Raw genomic sequence first — 24,427 nt, 5'->3', positions numbered from 1 at the left:
CAATCAGGCTTCAGACCCAAACACTCGACTCAGACAACCCTTCTTGAGGTATCCGACTACATTCTGAAAAATATCGATGCTGGTCATCTTGTTGGTGCAGTATTTTGGACCTCAAGAAGGCGTTTGATACGGTTTGTCATCCTATTCTTATTATAGAAAGTTACAGAGTTTTAGTGTTGGGGGTCTCAGTGGCGTACCGTGGCCGCCCCAACCCCGGGGGGCTGAAGAAGAAACAATTTTGCCGCCCCTTCTTAAAAGCCCGAAAAGGTTGACCCAATTTTTTTCACGGTCGTTTGAAAAAGTGAAGAGCAAAAAAAAAAAAAAAAAAAAAGAAAAAGGATTTTAGGCGCTAGCGTCTCAAAATCAACCTTTTTTCAAAATTTGTTATGCTTTTTCAATATTTGGCGCCCTTTTTTCTTCGTTTTTGCCGCCCCCTACTTTGAGCCCCCCAAAATACGCGCATATTGGTTCATCTCATATCTATCAAGTAGAAAGCAAATTACTCAAATTGGCACTGCCATTTCAGATGTTGCTAGTGTAAATTATGGGGTGCCGCAGGGATCCACTACTAGGCCCTCTTCTATTCACATTGTATATAAATAGTCTGCCCGCTGTGGTTTCTCATTTGCCATGTAAAATCAATCTTTATGCAGATGACACTGCTGTTTTTTTGTGCCGGTAGGCCCATGTTGGCTTTCCTCAACGCAAACTTTTAGACTAGGGTTTATTGATTTTATTTTCATAGGTGACTGCACACCCAGCACTCTCTGTATACTCATCTCCTGCAATCCACTCATAAACTATTGTCCAATGTCATCATCCACTTCAGATACTTGACTGAAGTACCAAGTATAGCAATTACTTGCGTTGGAGTCACTCAACCGTGTCCCTCATTTGGAGACATTTGAGTAGATTCTATTCTAAATGTTTGCGTTGCTCAGAGCCAGCATGCTAAATCGTGAGACGAAAATATTTTAGGTAAGTTCGTCTCAGGGTAAATCAGCTGTTGAAATTGCTAAAAATCTAGCTGCATGCATGACTAGAGTTGCAATTTGGATGAAAGAAAATGGACTTACTCTGAATGTATCAAAAACAAAATCCATGCTTTTTGGGTCTAATTTTAAACTAAGATAAAGCTGTCCCTCTCAATGTAGGCCTACCGGTATATCAGAGATGATCAAATTGAAACAGTGCCCTCTTTAAATAGTACCTTGGCTTACATTTTGATCAAACCCTATCCTGGAATGTTCATGTTGATGTGGTGAAATATATTGGGTTGTTCTCTGATGCATGATGGAACTAAATTCACTTAGACCAGGTTAACTTTAGACCCCGCTTTAGACCCGGTCTAACTCTTTTGTGTATAGGCCTACGGACCTATATGACTCTAATAAACCATACGGTCGAGCGCCACCATCCCGGTCCCCGCACTCCGTGCATCCGCGGGTATTCATGCTTGTCGGTGAACTTTAAAAACACCCCCTTTTGCTTCTCATTTCGCGAAGTTTTTAGGGGAAAACACCCCTTTTTTAGCGATTTCGCGAATTATTTGCCCTTCGACAATACCCCTATTTTCGCTAAAACGTGAACGATATTTCTAACATACCCTTTTCTGACAGAAACACGTAGGCTGATCCATGAAAATACCCTTTTTTTTCAATTTCGCGAGCACGTGGTTTGAAAAATCACCCTTTTTTTGTGTGTTTCGCGAATCGCATTTCTTCATCTGAAAACACCCCCTATTTCGCGAAATTTTCGACCAGCATGAATACCCATGGATGCACGGAGTGCGGGGAGCGATTTTTTTTCCCGATAAACATTTGCATTGAAACATCATACCTATGTACGAAGTTCATATATATAAAGACAATAATATCAAGAGTCGCTACTATGAGTTTGGCGACGCGCTGTGACAGGTTTGCTTTGCTGTGTAAAGTAGCTCGTAACCATAACAAGTTCGCAGTACGCAGTTAATTCGTTGTGCGAATATAAAAGCAGCTAGCTAGGTAACTATATTAAATTTTTGAAGTATAATTAAGTAAATTCTCTTCTTTTTTTCCTCCCAAAAGTGTTTTTATTTGCCCTATGTTAGTACCATACTCAGTATCTTCGCGAGTTAAAAATTAAAATGATTTAAGCTTAAGCCTTAACTTCAAGCCATAACACATGTACATTAGTACGAGGAACCCATACCGTAGTAGCTCTGCACAACGGTATGGGATGAAGTTTATACAAAAAGCTGGTGCAACGTTGCACTAAAAAATACAAGGCTCCTGTAGCTTAAATAGTTGCATGTTTGTCATAATATTAATTACACAGCTTCTTGTACTTCTTGCCTAAACTCCTATGCTTGAAATTGTAATTAATACTGATACTCCATTATTTATCCGGAATAAATAAAAATTCATTAACACATGATCCACATTGGTTGGCGTGAGACAGAGGCATACCGGGATTTGTCGACTACAGTGTTAATTTTGACCCGTGATTATTTGAGCCACGGCCCTCGAGAATCTGAAAATCGGGGGTGGGGGGGGGGTGGGGACAACAAATTATATAGACGATGCGTGAGATTTAACTTATTTTCCAGCTTTTTGCATCACATTTACTACCTAGGCGTGAGAATATATAATACCTTGGTGTGGGACCGTGAGAAAGTGACCCAATGCGTGAGACTCGCAGCCAATGCTTGAGAGTTGACAGCCCTGAGCTTCACATTCTAGGCTTGACACGTGTAAAGCAATGGAAGTTCAGAAGTAAACACAGCCGATCACAACAGGCGATTGCATCAAAAATGTTACACTTCAGCACAATTTTAGGCTGTCTAAAGTATGCAAATATTGCTCATAACATGCAGTTGACTCATCGAAATAACTTTCATCCAAATCTCAACATTAACTGAATAAATAACCACCGGTGCAAAAAACTGCACCGCTGTCCGACCGAAAAACCATAGCAACTCACTCTAGCATCGAATGCGTAACTACTGTGTGCAAATTCGAAGCTAGAGTTCTCGAGTAACCCTGCAAAAGCAGGCACACCAGGATTGGTGTGCCCATGTGTTTTGCATACTTTTACTTTGTTACTTGTGTCTTGAACTACTTGGGGTTCAGTGCATTTCAACGTACTAGTATGCTTAAAATACGCTCTCCTAAAAAGTTAGCTGGGAAAGGGTATAACATCATAGCCAGCAAGTGGTTGGTTCAAAAGCCGTGAATTAAAGACAAAATATATTTTATTTTGAACTGGAATTTTTATGGTCCCAACTTCAGTTTTCCATGTATTTTGTTCAATGCTATTTCTTTTTAAAAAGAAAATTGTTAGAGAGCATTCAGTCACTTTTTTACCAATTTAAAGTAATTTAAAAATGGTTTTATTTATATTTTTGGTCTTCAACCAATCACTGTGAATCCCTTTTGGTACTATTACTACACTTTGATCAACTCGTAATTGGCGGGCCTTATAGCAGCATGGATTATTATATATTTTATTTCGAGAAATGTCTTGTAACATCTTGCCGGAAGCATCTAGCATTCAAGTCCAATACCAGACGGGTCAACTATGACACTTTTAATGTGGGTATACTTTTCAGCGTAGTGATAAAAGCCTAACAATTCCCGCCGATTACGAGCCGGTCAAACTGTAGCTAAAGGTATTTAAGCAAGCCAAAACCCTGTCTGTCCGAAAAGACATGTTAGATACTGATACAAAATGAAAACATGAAAGACTGAATAATAATAACGTCAGTTACGGTACTGCTTGCAACACAACATATTTTTCTGTTACAAATAGGATTTCATAACTTATTGTTTTGAATGAGCCTAAAATAGTTGTTTCAGTTGTTTTCATTGAAAAGAGAATCATTAATTATCATTTAACTTAAAAATAATGTGTCAATCATGCCTGTAGGCCAACAATTGGCAAAGTTATGGTTATGAGCAAAAGTGTGTCGCCCTGAAGCCCAAATTTTGCATCCCAATGTTATCGCTGGCTTCCCATGCCTAAACGTGTGTATACGTGTTTTATGGCTCAATTTTCTTCATTTCCTATTGGATTACACAGGATCTTATGTTATGAAATATATTAGTGTGCCTATGGGAATTGGAGTATACTAAAATGCTCCAAAATGAAAGGTACTTTATTTGCATCGCTGTGGTGTGAATAGCAGTCATGTCACTCTTATTCGCAACACATTTATAACTCATTTACATGTCAAACAGTCAGTGGCTATCATTTTGTTCAAGCATTCAATTTTTGTATTGGTTGTCTTGAATTCTGATCCTTGTGAAAGTACCCCCACCCCATGCAATGGATCAAAGTCTACCCCATAAATTACATGGGCTTTTTAATCAACTATGGCTTTCAAATATGGCTTTTAACACTGTCACTCCATCTAGACTGTCACATTTTACCCAAATATTTTACAAATGAAAAAGAATCAATGAATAAACTTCTTGGGATGGATGAAGACACTAATGATAGAAACAAAGGCATAGAGTTATGAAATTGAAGTGTAAAGTAATATATATATTTATTTCTGAAGGTAGCGACAACAATTTTATGCCTAAAAATTGACATACACGCACATCGCAAATATGGAAACAGAAAATGTTATCAATGTACTTCAAATAATATGACACAGCCTGATTAAATCAGAACTACATGTACAGGAAATACATTGGGTGAATTGTCACTTTTCATTGACCATGCATGGCAAAGTTTGATCGCCATAACCATCTGCTTTTATACAAGAGCTAAATATTTGCATTTTTAACCCCCATAGAAAAATAATAGCAAAAAATCACTGGATTTTTTCTTGTGTATGAACTATAGATTAATAAATGCGTATCACTTGTTGCTCGAGAATTTGTACAAAATAATACACAAGTTTGCACTGAGATGTTGATGCGTCTAATGCACTCTCCCCGTCAGGGCTCGTGCATTAGACGCATCAACATCTCATCGCAGTTACACCAAATAATTGCATTGTCAAAATGTGGTAAAACCATGAAAGTTGTAAAACAGCAAGCTTCTGAATATCTTAACAGCAACATCATATTGCACACAAAATACAAGATATTGAATAAAATGCAGGAACCGTTGTTTTATTATTTAATACATGCCTGCCAATTGCCAACCCTAAAACCCCACAGTACGCACATGGCGTGCGGTGACCACACAACAAAGAATTGTACCGAATTAAACATGACCGAAGGAGTGATACATATTGGCGACATCTGCGCTGGTAGTAAATTCCAATTTTCTTTGCTTTGGCTTAGTTGTTCGGCTCAAAATTAAAAGGGGATATATCGGACAATAAAATCTATCATTTTATGGCACTTTTTACTTGACATGAGTGTTGCCAAACATGACAATGGTTAGTCAGTTACTAAACGACTTCTGTTTTGTAATTATTACATCAGTTGGAGCATATGGTTAAGAGTTTAACTTCTTGAAGCATGCTCAACAATTTAATTCATTGAAAATAAGATGACCCATGAGATGGATGAAAATGTAAAATGTACACAGGTGCATGGGGTAAGAAGCATTGTTTAGATACAGTCATGGTTTTCAATGACACACCATGTTGAAAAATTGCTAGAAATTGACCTGTTTATTCCCTTTTAATTTAAAGTTCATATATTTTTGGCAAGATGCTACTCTTCAGTAATTAAAGCCATAATGTGTGATTTGCTTCACAGCGATGCCATCAATTTTACTTGGATTTCTACTTTTTCCATAATTATAATACCCAGTGGTGTACTAAAATACCATGTAAAAGACTAAGCCTGAAGTGCTTTAATAACAGTAAAATTTAACTTTTTTTTATTAAAACTGGGTCGACCCGGTTTTATTCAGAGTTCATCGATCGACTGCTTGCTAACATCTCCCGTGGATGTCAGCTTATGTGTACACACCTCGAGCGCGATGCTCTGTGCAGTATAACATGTTACGATCGGCGAGCGTAGTACACGCATTGTAGGCGCTGGAATGAAATTGCAGTTTTCTTTGTTATACCTCACTTGTCTGTCTCAAAATTAAAAGGGGATAATGTGCAGTTAAAACAAAGATTTAAATAGGAATCTATTCTTTATGCAAATCACACATTATTGCTTTATGTGTAAAGTATCATCCCATTATCGAGTCAATTGACAAGCTTATTTCTGAATGCACACCCATGCCAATAGATGCTGAGCCTTCAATAGTCATTTGTGGTGTCTGCAGTGCCTGTGTGTAATAACCTTAACCCAATCTCATAAAATCTTACAACACATAACTACTGCTATTGCACTTATCCCACGTGTTTGGGATGACACAATCACCTTAAGTCATATAGCCAGTTTCATTGGCCTGGCAGCGAGACACCTATGGTCGACCGCCGGGCAGTACCGGGCAGTAAAACACCCATGGTTGACTGCCAGGCAGCTAAGAACCCATGGTCGACCGGTAAAGAGCGTTGTGAAGGGCACACAATTAATCTCGGGTTCGAATTCCCACAAATTTCGCTCTTTATTCAATCTTTCTTTCCTTTCCATTTGGCAAATAGCTGATGTGTAAGTGTAAGTTCAAGAAAATATAGTCTTATTCATGCATAAAAACTGTATAGTTTTGCAACTTGCTCTTTTGGATTGTTGGACTGCTGTGCTGTTACTAGTTCTTGTAATATGAAACATGCATGCCTGTTTGTGACAGTTTTGATACAAGTGCTAAATACTTTTAATTTTATTTCTGAACATTGTAATTCGCATTTCTTCCAACACTGTTTTGCAAGGTTCAAAGCAATAAACACCCTTTGCAAAGCAACAATTCTCACCTTGAAATCAGCATAACAGGTTTTGTTATACTAACGCATGAGTAAATACTTATTTTGGGAATATCTGGAGGCCCTGATACTTCCCCTTGTTTCAAGTAATTCGTACCTTACCTCATTAAAACTTTTGTCTCACTGATGATCTCAATTCTCGCTATTCGCAATAAGGGCGCCGCCAGCGGTTTGCGATGTAATCGTGATGTATCATGGGAAAATCGTGATGTATCATGGGAAAAGGTCGACATCAAGTCCGCATAATCTGAATATTACCATGCTATTACATAGGAACACGTGACAATATTTTTAGTTTGTCAATATAACGGTATTACACGCAAATCGATAGAGAAAAAATTAATTGTGCACATTTCAAATCACATTATTAAGTATTATTGAGTATCGATTCGCGTGTAACACCTTTATTTTGACAAACTAAAAAATATTGTCACGTGTTCGTTTGTAATATTCGTATGGCGCGGACTTGGATGTCGACCTTTTCCCATGATACATCACGATTACATCGCAAACCGCTGGCGGCGCCCTTATTGCGAATAGCGAGAATTGTACAGTCCAACCTCTCTTATCCGGACCTCTTATATGGAACTCTCTGTTACCCGTCTGTGAAATCTTCACAGGAAAATGTGTTTTGGATGATTTAACACCTTAATTCCATGCTCAGAATGCTTAGAATGGCATATCTATGTTGCATAAAGCACTCTAAAGCCATCTTTTAGTGCCATTATCCCATATTAGCCCAATCTTTTGTTGTCACAATTTCAGTCCTTGGAATTTTCAATACAGAATTACATGTAATTCACTTATCCGGAGTTTTCACTTATCCGGACACTGCTTGGTCCCATCATGGCCGGATAAAAGAGGTTGGACTTATTCTATTATTAATATGGTTTCTGAAATTCCTCACATCCAAGTATCAAAACAAAGAATTTGATTTCAGCAAATAGAAGCAAGAACACTACTGTGGCTAATGTTGGAGTGAAGTTTACAAAAGAGGGCTAGTCACACTTTATGTACAGTATACATTTCTTGAAACAAGGGTTTGTTAGACTTAAAAGCTTACATTAATTTTCTTTCATGATCTCTGAACAGATTAAGTGTCATCACTTGAAACTTGCTTATAGTGTTGTGTGTGTGTTTTAATTTCATAGTGTTGGGTAATACACATTTCCACCACTTAATGATTCACGAATCACTGCAAATGCAATCACACCATTTAAAAAAAAAAGTGCAGTGATTTATAGTGCGCTACGGACAGGCACAATGCCTAGATGTTGATCCACAAGCCTCAGCACACTTTACAGGTTGTTGCTAACCACTACGGCCCACATCATTCCATAAACCATTTAACAACAAATCAGGGACTTTGCTGCTTCAAAGACATTCCACAAATAGCCATCGCAACCAGGATCAGCTCCCGAGTTTCAGTACGGATTACAACGCAGACAATTAGCAGTAAGTTCCTTGTCCAGGGAATTTCAAGCTAACTCAATTTTCCACGAGAGCATACTATAGGCACCGCCAGGATCGAACCCGTAACCTCTCGCACAATAGTCGAACGCCTTAACGATTGAGCTAACTTGACTGCTTATTAATGATATGAAATATCTAATTATAAACATACTTCAAGAGCTCAGAACCACAAGAACATTACTTCATAAAATCAAGTTAGAACATTTTTGACCATCTGTATTAATTTACTTTCAGAATTCACAAAATAATGAAAAACTTCACAAAATGGGGATAAAATGTTCTTTTTCTCATATGCTTATTGTGAAGGATAATTTAATGATTACCACTACCTATAATTAATTGAATACCTGAGTGGAAGAAGGGCCCAACTCCAATTTTTTACAAAATGAGTTAGACCCAGCATTTTATTGCCAGCAGACTGTTCTTCATTGTGTGTGAAAGATGAGCCAAAATTCACTCTCTAAATAGTCTTCCACGTAAACTTAATCATGGTTTTCATGGAAGAAAGGCCCAACTCCACAAATATTGGATTTAAGAGGAATTTTGTTCATCCATGAAATCTGCTTTTCACTACAATATTACATGCTTCTACTTGTGCAATTAATGGATAATTACCTAATATCTGTAGCTATTTTAACACATCTGCTTACGGAACTGGCACTTGCAAGTATATTAGTGGAAGAAGGGCCCAACTCCAGCTCGTATTAAGACATGTACCGTTGCCATGGAAACATCATATATAATTTCGAATGTATATAATATTGTATGTTCATGTATTAAAGGTCCCCTGAAGATGAAAACATTCTGTCTATAAAACTTTTCCAAATATTAAGTTTTTTCTTAATATCTCAAAAACAGTTTTGATGGAGTTGGGCCCTTCTTCCACTCAGGTATTCAATTAATAAGATCATAAATGTTGCAATAGTTACTGTACTGGTAACAGTGTGCAACACAAAGACCGAACTCCAAATATTGACTGGTCTTTCCAAACACATGAAGACGACACACGCATATTGACATTGATTAATTGCAGGTCTAAAAATTTGTCAGAGGCACAGAGATGGCTCCCACTTCAGTCTTTGTACTGCTGAGCACATGGGCAATAAGGAATTTAAGTTAAGTCTTAGTTTTGCTAGCCATGTATTTCAACGGAGTGTTGCGTGGCGTTACATCTTACTGGAAAGCCAATAATTTTCTGAAAAAACTTTTTACCAAAATCTCATTTTTGCCACAACTGGAGTTATGTCTTTGTGGTTCTGAGCTTTTGAGTTTGCAGTGGGTCAGAATGTCTGAGCTTTTGAGTCTGTAGTGGGTCAGAATTTCAATTATGGATTCTTTAATTTTCCATTAATTGTTAGCAATTATGATAGTAAAAACTGCTGATGCAATAATTAAATTGCTCACTTGCTCCTTTGGAAGGAATCTGCACACTGACACTTCCCTTACATGTACATCAGCACTGCACAGCTAGCAAGTCCTGTGTCAAACTGAATGATTTGGATTTCAATAACTACAATGCACATGTTTTCAATTCAATGAGTGTCTCAAAACAAAAGTCACTGCAATCATAGTATCATAGACACTACTTAATACTATGGGTTTTCCCAAGTGAGGTGCCAAAAGCAACACTGTGGCTCAGGCTGTGTGGTGCTGTTTTCCTTTTCACTGACACAGGTAGAAATGCAGACGACACTTGTGAAGACTGTTTACCATAGCCATGCTCTGCTACATAACTTGCTTTGCATGGACGACCAGGAGGAAGTCGTCGTGCTCCTCGACCCATATTGGGCTTGCGACGGCCAGCCGCTGTTGGCTGCACTCCAATCTGCCCAGTACCTTTGAGCTGAAGTCTTCTCACTGCCTTCTGCTTAGCTACAGTACTCCTCTTTATCAAAGCAGCACTAGCCCCAGTGTACTTCCCGAAGGTGTGCAGTGCTGATGTAAGGGAAGTGTCAGTGTGCAGCTTGCTTTCATACTGATTTACCATGGAGGTGATGGCTGGCACAAACAAATCTGGATAAATATCCACTTTGTCAGCCAGACCATCAAACATTCTCTGGAGTCTGGTCTTCAGGTTTTTTGTGTCTGCAAAATATAACAATAACAGCAGAGTATTTATTTTTCATGAAAGCACTAATAACAGAAATTGCAACTGTATAAACTTACGAGTAAAACTTTTTCTAAATTTGAATCTAAAATCAAGTAATCTGAATTCATACAAGCAACATAAATAGTGCTACCCAAGATTTAAAATGCATGCAGGTAGCACAATATCAGTTAAGTGTAATCCAAAAGAAGATGCACACATGCACTATTGTTTTCTTGCTTAGGCGACGAAAAAAACCAAACCCTGTTCTACAGGCCCGACCGACCCAGATTTTGAACAAATTGGGAAAAAAAAATTCCTGTACAATTTTTTTGGGTTATTTCCAAAAAAAACCCAGCCAGACTGACCCTACTTGAAAGGTTCATCCGCCCGTTGAACAGGTTTTTTCATCGCCTTAAAGGAGTTTTTTTTTATTCCATTTAGTAATTCCTGATTTCCGGTTGGATAAAATCAAAACTTTTTTCACAATTCACAATCATTTTGTACTGATTTGTACCCCTCCCTGGATCTCACTGATGTTGCACACATTAGCATGGCCCCTTAAAGTCTAACAGCCGCATAGTGAGGATTTTTTTTTAATCCAGAGGGACCGGCAAAGCAAACTTCAAGAAGCAGAAAAATCTAAAATTCATGGCGGTCAGCATATCTTACCACAAGGAGCATGATGGCCCAGCAGGGAAAACTGCTCTCTTAGCCACCCCCCTTTGGGGCTAAGAGATAATTATTAGCTAGTTAATAATAGAAACATGCAATAATTAAGTAATAGTTAATCATATAATAGAAACATGCAATAATAATGTAAACATAAATGTAAAAATGTTAATATAAATATATGTGCATAGACAAATATGATATTGATTAGTCCACTGAATGATATTATAAACTTTTCATTATTAGTATGATCAAGCAAAATGATTAGAAGTAGGACATTTTTGTTTGCAGATTATGTGGAAAAATGTGTCAGTATTTTCTTAGAAATCACTGACTACACTCTTAAGTCTCTGAAAGATGATGGAAACATGCTTAAGATTTAATGATATACAAAATTAAAACAGAGAACTTGATTGCGTCGGATCATTTTGCTTGGTCATATCACATTCATGAGCTAATCAAACTGTGATCATGTGCTCATTATTCTGCTTGTAAACTTTTCAGTTTCAACTTTTAAAATTGAAAATGTAACCTTTGAAGGCATCTTGAAATAGAGTGTCTCGAGGCTGGTCAGTTGTGTGGTTTGAAATGTCACACATTTAATTATGCTGCAAACATATAGTTTGAAAATACATAGGTTGAAATGAATAATAACAATAATCATTAAAAGCTGTAAGAAATGCAAAAACATGTTACTCCTTCTTAAAAGCATGCAAAAGTGTTGATTTTTCTTTCTTTAAAAATTACCCCTATAAATCTCCATTCTTAAACACTTGAGAGTGGTCTGCAATTTCATTGGTCTGCAATTTCATTGGTTTCTAGCCGTATGTGTGTTAACGCGATAAGCAGCAGTACAGGCAGCTCCATCCAATCAAAGTTGCATAGTAACAATTAACTGAGTGATTGATTCAAAGCTCAAGTAATGCCTTATGCAAACTCAAAATTCTAGTTAAACATTTGTTACTTTTCATTTGGATTTCAAATTTTTAAGAATGAGAATGAATTTATTGTTGTAATGTGTAGCCGCTGCTGTGTATCTATATTTTCATATAACACACGATACCATTGGTTATGGTATCACTATCCCCTGTGTTATATGAGACAATAGATAAATGGCAGTGGCTAAAAGCAATACTTTATTCTCTAAATTTAATATATAAACATGCACATACATAACTCCATTTAGATAAGGAAAGAGTTAGAAATGTCAAATGAAACAAAATTATAAAAGAAATATATGAAGAGCTTTGTTTCAAAACCCCTTTACTTACATCCACTTGCCCAATTTTAGGAACACATCAAAAAATCAAACCCCATATATCAGTGATTTTTTTGATGATTTTTTGATGTGTTCTCAAAATTGGGCAAGTGGATGTAAGAGGTTTTGAAACAAAGCTTTTCATAATGTATTGGAATACAGTATGTGTATGAAATTAATAGAAATGTGACATTTTGAACACTAACCATGCATTTTGTTAATTTAACATAATCTTGTTACATGTAGGGTAAATGGGTCAACTGATTTCTATTATAAAACATTATTTCCATTTTTTAGTTGATTCGAGTTACGTGGTTGCAAGTTATGCTTTCATTCTTATTCAGTTGACTTGATGTGTCTTGTCATGAAACGCAGGATTTCATTGGTTTTAACAGGTTTTCAACTATCCTTGTATCACATGATAGGTGACTGATGTAGCAACGGTGATCGTTTCTGTAGCAACAGTGTTGTGTACCCTAGCTCGTTGAAGTGCATAATACGCGAATTTGCTTCTTTACGTGCACCTAAAGTTTCGTTCATTTCAGAAGGAGTGTAAAACTGATATGATAACTAAATAAGAATGAGAAAACATGATAGGAATTTTGGTTTTGGGTGTCATGTATGGCATAGAAGATGGGCAGGTGCAATATTGTATCGTAGTGGCTCAAAATATTAGACCTGCCCATCTTCTATCATGCCATTTATCTTTTATTCTCTACAGTCTGTCCACAAAGAAGTACAAACCAAATCTGTGGCATCAGAGATTGATACTTTGTGTCACACGCACTGCGGTCACACACACTGTGTGTTACAAATATGCGCCACATAAAGAGTGTGCTGTACTGTGCTCGGCAAGTGCAAATCGCGGAGCAGTTGGCACGCCAAAGAAGCATTTACACACGCATTGCACCGAAATAATTATTCTCATACCTCCGGTTTCCGAGGTCTATTTACTTTGTACATTTATGTGGACAGACTGCAGTGTGCTCTTCCCTAGGTCATGCACAAATTATGGTGTAATTTCTGGCAATTATGGTGTAATTTCCATCTGAGACTGTGATTCCATATTCAGCTATTTCTCTGTCAATATCTGCAATATGTGTTAACCAAGGTCTGGGGGAAAGTCCCAGGGAAAGTGGAGGGATGAGCTTGTTGATCTCAAGATGCCACTTTATACAATTTACATGTCAAATTTAGTAATTGAATGATAAGTATCATAAAGAATACAAAATTATAATATTGTTAGATAATTTGCAAAATGTGGGGCACTTACATAGTTAAGTTTTATGGGTGGGGTATGAATATGAAAATGATGTCAATTTCAACAATTCAAACACAATATTTTAAAAAAGAAACAAACCAGTGAGTTGGGCAGATTGTCGTCCATCAAATAGATTATGGACCCTGGCCTGCTCTTGCAAGCTGTCAACAACTGCATGTAGATCCTGTTGAGGAGTGTCTGCTTCTGGTGAAAGATCCTGGTGGTCTGTTGGATGTGTAGCACTAGAGGCAGGGATTGGCTGCAACTGTGCAAACCAGTCCATTGATGGGGGTTCATTACCTTTAATGGGTGGAAGTGGCAATCATAACATGAGTATCTACTATTCAGCGCATTAAACAATGTTGTACATTGATCCTTAAATACACTTCAGCCAAACATGTACCTGAGTAACCTGACCTCACCAACTTTCTGCAAGTGTAGACTTTTTTGTAATTTTCTACTTCTTACTACATGTATATATAAATGGTAATAGATTGTGAATATATGTCAGTAAACAGAGTGATAACAATAACAGAGTGAATGCTAGACTAATGCAGAGCTATAGAAACAACTGCAGTTGAAATTGAACAGTACATGTACATACACACAGTTGGTTTTAACTGCAAGTCAAACATTTCATTAGGAAAAGGAAGAGCAGGTTTATACACATGCAAGCAGTGGCTAAGTACATGTACAAATTTCTGCTGAGCTGCTTTACAAGCTGCAAATTTGATAGTTCTGCTTTATGAACTTAAAACCATACAAGGTGATTTATAATGATAGTACCCAACTTCACTCATTTTTTCTTGACTTTGTTTTCAGGTTGTCTTTTTAATATACATTAAGGGGGAAAAGTGAATTTCAGGGGGGCAAAATCAACAAATTTTGCCCCCCGTCACCACCCCGTGGCACCACCACTGGCCATTGGCGTGCGGTCGTGTGTAAAAAGGAAAGGTGAGCCCTGGGGCGAGGGGTTGGAAGCCCCCACCCAACAAAAAAGAAATTGAAATGGGTCTACTTTTCCCCAAAAATTGACACAAAGAGAGGCCAAAAATCTCATTTGCGAGCGAAGCGAAATAGTCCAAAGTATGTGAAAAGGTTCAGAATTTACATAATTCCCCCTACCCCCTGAAAAAAGATCCGTTTTCAAAATCAGCAAATCAGCCCCCCCAAAAAAATCCTGGTTACGGCCATTACGGGCCTCTATATCTTGTATTTTTAAATATTTGTGAAGATTTTTGTGAAGTTGGGTACAGATCATGTTGAATCTTCCTGTCTGAGTTGTTTTAAATTCAAAACATGACTGACAGGTATTTATTTTGAGTGCAACTGTCAATTATAGATTAATTGCACAGAACTTTCTGTAATGGGAACTGTCAGGGCTGTAGCGACCACTGGGTGAGCTAGGGCAGCAAACTGTATGTAAGGGGCGGCAAATATCAAAGAAAAATTTAAAATTCACATTATCGCCATTGCAAAGTGTTTGGGTTCAACTATTTGGATGTTAAACGTCATGCACAGGCCTGTCAGTATCTATCTCGGCTTTGGTTTCATGTGGGCAGCAGGAGAGGCTTATAAAGGGCTACAAAGTCCATAGCAACAGCTGTGAGCACTGTCATGCACACAGTGGGACCATTCTGTTGTTACTAAATTGCTAATTCTTTGCATCTTACCTGTTGCAATCTTGTACAGGAGATGTCTCATATGCTGATCTCTCAGGGGGATGAAATTCAGGGATGAGGCATTGAAGAACTTAATCACTGCTGCTTGGTGCTTGCATGGGCCACCAGTTTTGCCCTTGTGGCAGGTGCAGTGACCCACAAGTGTGTTCACATTGTAATCTTTCACTGTATATTCAGTATCTGTTATCTAGAATTCATAGAAACAAATAAATCAAACGAAAAAGTTAACCAGTTTGTGTTATTATAGATTCAATCTTTTACAATACCATTACCAGATGTTCTAACTCACTAAACACATCATAATTTCATATTTAATTTTTTGCTATTTCTATTCTTTCTTATCTGAAAGTTAAAAGATATATGTTCAAAAATAATAGTTGTCTTCAATCTGTTTATAAAGAAGAGTTATGTTACAGCATTATTTTGAGTGTTATCTTTTCTTTAATGTGGCACGTAAACCTTCCATTTATCTTCGCGCTGCATGACTTCAAATCAATACAAATAGCTGCAACTTTTAAATTCGGGTATGTCTCTTAAAAAACACTGCTGTGTTGTTAATATTGAACGCAATTGGACAAATGAGGTATCAAAATGCCCGTAAATAAATCATCCTTCTTTCTATGTTGAAATATTGTGAACACAATTATTAGTTCTGACATGTATAACAAGAACTGAGCATGCCATTCTAGTTTGAGATCTATCATATTTGTCAATTCCCTGTAGGATATAGTACATACCTGCTTGATGTCTGACTTGGAGATATTTTTCTCATCCACCATAGAGCGGGAAGTAATGACATTTTCCAGCCTGCCATTAGCCACATCCAAGATCCTACGCTGGTAATAGTCGTCCATACGGGTGGACACAAAATCAGCAAGCTGTGGGATGTTGAAGGCTTTTGTACGTTGCAGTATTTGATCCTTCAGCACTCTGACAGCAGCTTCACAGAAGTTGTTGGTATAGTTGCCTCTAATTGGTAGGGTTTCCCTGTAGCACATCGCCCAATCTTCACGTCTTTCATAGTAGGTTTTCAAGTAGTCTTTGAATGACCTGTTGGTGAAAATAATATCCATTGCAACATAATTATAACACTCTCTAGTTATTAGACATTGATGATCAATTCTATTCTAAAATCTGACTTGACAATCCTTTAACCAGGTTTTATTGAAATTATAGTAAAGTTGAGGGGAATTAAGTGATATTCATAGCTTAAAAGCGTATCATGCCATGTGTGCATTCCAAATTGCTCTTTAGATGATACACTATACACATGCAGAGGTTATCGATATTCATCAATGAATGCTTCGCGTCTGACGTAGTGAACAATGATGCGCTACAATATCTTCTGCCTGTGCGCATATGAGACAGAAAGGTTCACGCCCGGGCATTAAACGCATAAAATGATTTCGCGCTGCTGTAATGGTCGGTTGAAGTAAATCTGTTTTAGCCTGTTAGATTATTGAAGGGAAAATGTTTAATGTTCAATTTATTATGTTTATTTAATTACAAGTTGTACATGTATGTAAAAATCTAAACATTTTGCTTTTGGAACTGAGTAATATTTTGCCCCTAGAAAATATTCTCAATGCCCTCCAAACAACTAATGCGCAGTTAGCGAGTGTTCATAAATACTCTGGTGGGGTTGGAAAATTCATGGGGGGGGGGGTGGTCAATAAATTTGTATTGTATATGTAACATAAGCATAAATCCCAGGGATGGGAGGGACAAATCCCCTCAATATTTTACTGACAATGATTGCTAATTTTGGAATTAAACGTAACTATTTCTTGTATTACTATTAGACACTTAAAGCCATAATGTACGATCTTATAGTATGAAATTGGTTATTTTTTTTCAAACCGGATTTTTTTGCATATTTGTAATGTTTACACATGTTCCAACTTGCACCTAAATGGAATCGGCCAAATGTGTTGTCTTTGTAGGTCAACAGAGCAAAGTTTGACATATTATCATAATTTAAAAATTATGATAATATGTCCTCCCATATAGAACTGTGTGTTAAATGTCCAAAATAACCAGTGGGGTTTCTTTCACATTACCTTATTATTTCAGCTTAAAATGGACAGCAACCCTTCCCATCAGTTATTACTAATATTATTTCAACACTTTGAATAAAGAATAACAAAATCAAAATTTGACAACATCGTACATTAAGGCTTTAAGCCTATTTTGAATTACTTGGTTGTTTCTTGTCAAGATCGGGGGAGGGGGGGATCAAACAAATTTAGACCCATGAAAAGGGGGATCAAATAAAACCAAAGCCACTTTCAGGGAGGGGTCAAATTTTTGTTGATGTCCGAGATGCCAACTACCCCCTACCAAAGTATTTATGAACATTCCCTTAAACCTCTAATTGATAATTTGTTCACGAGATAAGGCCAACAGTCAAGTGGAGATTATGTGTAATCCCAAATTATGTGGGTATTACGCAGTGAACTATTGATTTCGTGAGTTAGATCAGTTATAGTACATGTAACCAGTAGCGTAGCCAGGTTTTCGTAACCGGGGCACAACCTGTACATACAAATGAACATTTTTTTTACCAACAGAAGTTGTGATTTGTTGACACCAATTTTTTTGGCCAAGTCATCGAAAATCTAAAAAGTGGGTGGGGGGTGAAATGTTGACACCAATTTTTTTGGCCAGCGCAGTCCTCGAAAATCTACATCCGCTCCCCCCACGCCAGTGCATGTAACTACACTTACTTTTGAAGAGTGGTATCTGCCATAGAAGACTCATAAAAAGTCTCTAGTTCTTCCTCACTTTCAGCGTAAACCATCCTCTTCATGTGAAGAAGATGATTTGCACGGTCATCCTTTGCAACTTTATGGTTGGTATTCCACAGCCAACGCCACGTGGCTTGCAGAACATGGAATATGCAGAGGACCAGTCCAGCTGCTGGAAATGATCTGTTGAGGGCCCGCCTCTCTGCAGTACAGTCATCTGTCATAAAGACCCTGGGTCCATCTTTCCCTCTACCACCAAAACAGTTTGCTGGCAGTAGAGATTTGTACAACTCTAATGCAGCTGTAATAGTGGACTCTGTTTCAGAGGTTGTGATTAGCACACCGACAGGCAGGCCACCAACACTGCTGTGTGTCAGAATGAGGAAGACGGTGCAACCATGCCTGTCCATGTTGCTAGACGCATCCATGAAACAGAGCTCACCACTGTACTTGTGAAGAGTGTGCACACGCTGCATTAGAGGAGTACAAATCGCTACTATCAGCTTCTGGTCTGGCGTGACATCAACAGCGATGCATGTACTACTGTTGTGCTCTGAATTGTACTGGGTGGCTATTTCTTGAAGGCTGATCAGCATGTCTTCACCCTTGCTCTCTCCATAGTTTTCTGTGAATAGTTTCCTGTATAACCTGTTATAATAATATCAGAGAATTCAGAGCACAATTACTTAATAATATATTACTTACTCTCAAAACAAGATTCTTGAAGTCTGACTCTTGCACACTTGGCACTATAAGCATGCTGGCCTGTTTGGAAAGAGAAACAGATTTGAAGATAAATAGGAAAGGAGAGTCACTCCCAACAATCAAGTGAACAATTTTAAATCCTGTAAATTCCCAAACCAATTTCAATGAGGCCCTCTGATTCTTAGTTTGGTCTTAAATATTTGGCTACAAGTTTTCCATACAATTCCTTAATGTTCTATAAATGTATTTAATGATTTTCATAAGAGATGGGTGTAGAGCAACCATCTTATAAATGTACTTGGAAACATTTGTAAGGAAATAAATAAGAAATATTATAGTGGGCAAATTTTGCAAAACTTCTTTGTTTGCTCTATCCTGTAGCTATTGTCAGGCCTATAGTTCTGGGATTGTAGTCGTATATAGCTAAGACATAGGGCTTGCACATGGGCTAATCAGGTTATCCCTAACCTTAAAATTGACATCGCTAGGCTGGTCAGAAAAAAATAGGACGAACACTCCCCACTCTCCCCTACTGTGTGATCTCATTACCGTATTATTAGTAGAATGTGTGACATACTCGCCCTTCTACGGTATGATAAGTGGCATGCAGAAACCAATAAAATGTTTTTATAGACCTATTCCTTGAATATTTACTTCAAATGATACACCTGTTGTTGTAAAAGTGTTCACATCAGACATTTTTATAGTGCATATATGGAAAGGCAAGGTAAAATTTTTACTAAACATTGATTTGCATCAATGCATCGATCATAAGAATTCTTGGTTTGATCAGTATGCATTGCAATGAGGGGCTTTCGACCAATGCTTGATTAAAAACTATGGTACTTTCTTTAAGTACATTTTTAAACTGACTTACCTATTACAGTATTGTAAATCAGGACAGATTGATCTGTCTGCACATTTCATGAAGTAGTTGTCACCATGTTCTTCCTGTAGATCATACTTTAAGGCTTGTAGAGCCTCTGCTGGTCCATACTTCTTGTGGTACAGTGCAGTCAATTTATCTCTACTTGCATCAGAGACATCCCTGTGTTTCAAGGCATCTGCGCACTTTATGTTGTGGTTATGGATGTAGTTAATGGTGACCACTGTAGGAAAGGTTGGCATATGAGTATCCTTACTGTGTCTGCAAAAAATGAAAAAAGAAAATAAAAAGGAGAAAAAATTGAACGGATGAAAAACTAGCAATGTTTAATACCTGTGCAATGGTTGCAGTTGTTCGGTCTTTTGTTTAGCATAGCATGAGAAAGTGCAAGGAAAATTATCCTGTAGATATAAACTGAATGTTATAAACACCAAGTCATTGTATAATAGCGCGAACCAATCAGAGCAATCGTTAGAAAAATCCATGCATTGATTGTGTATAATTATTGTGCACTCCGTGTACTACGCGCAGTGCTTGCACACGTGTTCACGTCCCGTAGGCTTGATTCATTTTTGGGCGGGTTGATGCATTTTTATTTGGTTCTTTTTTCCAATATTTTTAGTGATAATTTTGTGTATGAAATAGGTTAATGAACACGTATTCTTAGTCAGTGGGAGTGGTTTAGTTCATAGACACATAATCTGATTGGACAATCGCATGATTTCGGGTGTCGTCTATCAGGGCGTAGACGACCCCACGTCATCACGAGTGTTGATAAGGTGTAACACGATCATAGAGGTGTGCGTATGTATCGTGTTAAATGCGTATAGACGCAGTGCGGAAAACTCGCACACGCTAACAGTATGCGCAACAAAAGATGTGAAGTTGTAAACAAGTTTCGTTCATTTTAGAAAAAGGGAGATTTTATAACAGTAACTTAATTTTTGCTTTAAAAAATAGTTTACAGTTATTAAAATAATATTTATAATACTATCCTCTACCTATGATAGACGACAGGCAGGTCCAATATTTTTATAGTGTACAAATATTAACTGTCTATGAGTGTGACGGTCGAAATATAATCACAAGGTGAAAGATGGATTGTTCCATTCCACGAGCCGGAACACAAATTTAAGACAGTTAATATTTGTTTTATATCACTCATGCATAAATTCTATTAGTAAAATACTATTTAAGGTAGGAAATACATTTTTTCATCAACAAAGGGGAGAGATTAATTTCACTCCTGTGGGGAAGAATTTTGTGTTTTGGAAAAAAGAAAAGAAAATAATGATAATATGGAGATGGGCTATTTTTGGAATAAAATAAACAGTTTATTGGATTGGCTGTCAGTGACTGTTCAACAGGGTATGTACGTAAATTATCAAACTGTCATTTAGGGAAGAATTATAATGGGTACATATCATTAGTGTACAATGTATACATGTAGCAGTCCCTTGGCCCAATACCCATCCACATCCAAAACTAGAGCGGTTACCGCACCATACCTGAACCATGGGGCTTTGGCTTTGGCAGTATATTGTGGTATAACACTGTGTGATGGGGGTTCGGCAGCATATTGTGGTATACCACTGTCACCTGGGGGTTCATACCTTCTTGGGATATATGAAAAGGACCCAAAATAGGAATATTGATTTTCTGGAAGAATAAGGTATATTGCTGATTGAGATCGATGGGCAAAAGTGATGCATGCTGGGAAGGAAAGGGCTCAAATTCATGATATCAGGTGACAATTTTATAGCTTTTGAGCCCTTTTCATTCCCAGCATGCATTATGTTTGCCCATCGATCTCAGTTAGCAATATAGACACACCTATTTTCTGGTTGACCAAATTGATCAAAATTGCAACCTTACCATTTGTTATTGAACTATTGACCATTAAATGATATATCACAGCCTGAACCCTGTCATTTACAGAATATTTGAACTCACCTGCATAGCTTGCCTTTTGATGTGTACGCGTTTTTGATGGTCACTGTCATCGTTGCACGGCAGTTTGTATGTTTTGAGGGCTGCTTCCTCTTCTTGTTTTGCTCTTTACTTCGGGGCATGGTGTTGTGGTGACACCTGTATTTTTTCTGAATGAAAACAAACATAGTTTCTACAGTCATGATAATGAATTGGGTTATTTTGGGAGTTATATTCGCCATTGATGTGATATATGTGAATCTTAGCAACGCATATTAATCAATGGTATATTTTCTGGGATGGTGTACCACCAAAGTACCATGTCCATGATTTTTGTTCATACCGGCTAAGGGAGTGTTCATAAATACTTTGGTGGGGGGGGGGGGGGCTGGAAAAAAAAATTTCATGTCGAAAATTTTTTTACCCCCCCTCTTCGCGACCCCAAAACTTTTTTGACCCCCCTCTTAATTGACCTAAAACTTTTTTTTTTTTCCTCATATTAGGTTCAAAACTATTTTGACCCCCCCTCATTTTAATGTACCATTCTACATCAAAGTACAGGGGAAATTTGTACCGTATAATAATGATACTAAAATTTGTATTGATGTCCATGTCGTTGATATAAAATGTGAAATTGTGGAAATGTTTTATCATTTTGTAAAGTAGCTCATAAGTATGTTTTATGCAACCCAGTATTAAAATTTAAAAAACATCAATTTATGATTGGAATTAGTGGCAATGGAAGCATTGAAACTGATTTAGGGGGTCTGGGGACAAGTATATTTTGTTTTGGTTTTGCTGGAACTTGGGGGGGGGGCAAAATAAAATTTTGGGGGCACAGTTGACAAACAAATTGCAGTTGCAAATACATAACGGTTTTGTTTTTTAGAGAGACTGTAATTTCAGCATTTCATGTATTTGAGCTTCCATAAAAGGCTTTATTGGGACGAGGTGTGCGCGTAGTGTGCAAAAATTTTGTATTGTACACTATTTTCGCCCATGATGGGGATGAAAATGCCTTTATTGTGACGATGTGCGCATACAGCGCACAAACGTTTTGTATTTTACACTATTTTGGCCCATGATCAGGGTGAATTTGGGTGGAAAAGGGACTCCTTGTCCCTATTCTTTTCCTTTGCCCTCCAGATTTTATCTTTCATTTTTTGTCAGGGGAACTTTTTCTTTCCATCTTTGTCATGGGGCACTTTCCCCCCCTTGCCCCCTGGCTACGCTACTGCCGAAATGGGGTGTTTTGCTATTTGATGGGCAGTTCGTGTGATCACGAAGCGCAAAATTGTGCAATTTTACTCTATTTGGGTCCAAAACACGGTGCAAGCATGCTTTTCGATGTGCTAAAAAAGTTGCATAGGGCAATTATTGGTTTTTTTTCTCCTACTAGGATCTTTAGGAGATGTCCCCATGGAAAAATTAGGGGTGGAAACGTGTACCCCGTTCTCCAAGATTCCTCCGCCTATAATTGTAAAGCAACATGATTTAGTTGTACATCAGTGATAATAAATGATTAATCTGTACTGCATGAAACATTATTGTAAAAATTGTCAATTGATATTGCACCACCTTCTTAGTGATTTAAAGAGCAGATCAGAAGGAACTGACACAAACCTCAAAATTAAGTTATACGAGTAGACAACAAGACAATTTTTAACACTTCATACTTATATTGAATGACTTTTCAAAACACATAAAGGACATGATCAAATACCCTTATCTGGAATGAACTTTTGTTCTGGTTTTAGGGGAACATTTTAGAACTCCTAAAATTTTATGACCCCACTACATATTTTCTAGCCCCCCCCTACCAAAGTATTTATGAACACTCCCTAAACTAAATTCTAGATTTAGCAAAATATGCAGGAAAATAAGAGCTTTCACTGATTCTAAATTCTACATTTTGATGGTGGAGGAGGTAAAAAGGTCTGTCAGTATGGTTAAGCACCTTTAAACTCCCAGTTCTCTTACTAAAATGGGTTGTACAACCCTGTTATTATAGATAACAGGCAAACAGAAGAGGACGTTCACAGTATGGTTAATTAGTTTTACCTTGAAGTTGACTTTGATCCCAACTCTGCTGTACCCATGTAAAACTCTCCAAGTACACAAAGAAGAATCTTGAAAATCAGATATCCATTTGGTAATCTCATCTTCATCCTTGGCATGGAGTCGAAGCGTTGTACTGAAGCCAGAATCAGAAAATGCTGTATCATCCTCAATTGAACATACATGATGCACATATCCACCAGGTAGAATATCCTTCAATTAATTAGTATCAAATTAAAATCAGTATTATAATTAAAAGTTAATGCCTGCACATCAGTTGTGTTGAGGGTATTGTGAAATTCTAAACATTTTGCTTTTTGCTTTTGGAACCGTGGAATCTCATAAAGGATGCAGCCCCAAAAGGGCATTGCGAGGTCTAGGCAAAATGTTTTGATTATTTTCACAATACCCAAAATAAGGATCTGGCACTTTTCAATTAGAGATTAATGATTGCGCATCAGTTGTTTTGAGGGTATTGTGAATTATATATCTAAACATTGTGCTTTGGAACCGAGGGATATACCGAGGACCAAAGCACAATGTTTACATATTTCACAATACCCGAAAAATAACTGATGCAAAGTCATTAACCTCATTCATAACCGTCACTTTTCACTTATTTGCGTCCGCGTATTTAAAAGTTATTATCTGTGATTGGATCGCACTTGCTGCATATTAATGAGGTTATGAATTTGTTCTTAATTTTCAATTTGTTTGATTATCAGAATTTTTTTACAGAATATAATATTTTTAAAACTTTATCAGTCATTTCGCCATTGACAGGGGCGTCGCTAGACCAATTGATTCCGGGGTTGTACAGCATGTTTTGCCGGCGGAAATATTTTGT

General features: G+C 37.4%; 1 protein-coding gene across 1 annotated transcript; it reads right to left on the bottom strand.

The window, feature by feature from the left end:
• Positions 1–8,363: 8,363 nt before the first annotated feature.
• LOC140167891 (uncharacterized) lies at positions 8,364–23,678 on the bottom strand. Its single transcript, XM_072191177.1, is given in 7 exon segments — positions 8,364–10,381; positions 15,247–15,442; positions 15,993–16,305; positions 17,976–18,650; positions 19,585–19,854; positions 21,547–21,692; positions 23,584–23,678. Coding segments are annotated over 6 exon segments (2,076 nt in total). The 5' UTR covers positions 21,666–21,692; positions 23,584–23,678; the 3' UTR covers positions 8,364–9,878.
• Positions 23,679–24,427: the final 749 nt, after the last annotated feature.

Source organism: Amphiura filiformis, chromosome 13 (assembly GCF_039555335.1).
Source record: "Amphiura filiformis chromosome 13, Afil_fr2py, whole genome shotgun sequence".
NCBI classification, from domain to species: Eukaryota; Metazoa; Echinodermata; class Ophiuroidea; order Amphilepidida; family Amphiuridae; genus Amphiura; species Amphiura filiformis.
Note: the sequence above shows the minus strand (reverse complement) of the source record. Positions and strands in the feature narration are given on the sequence as shown.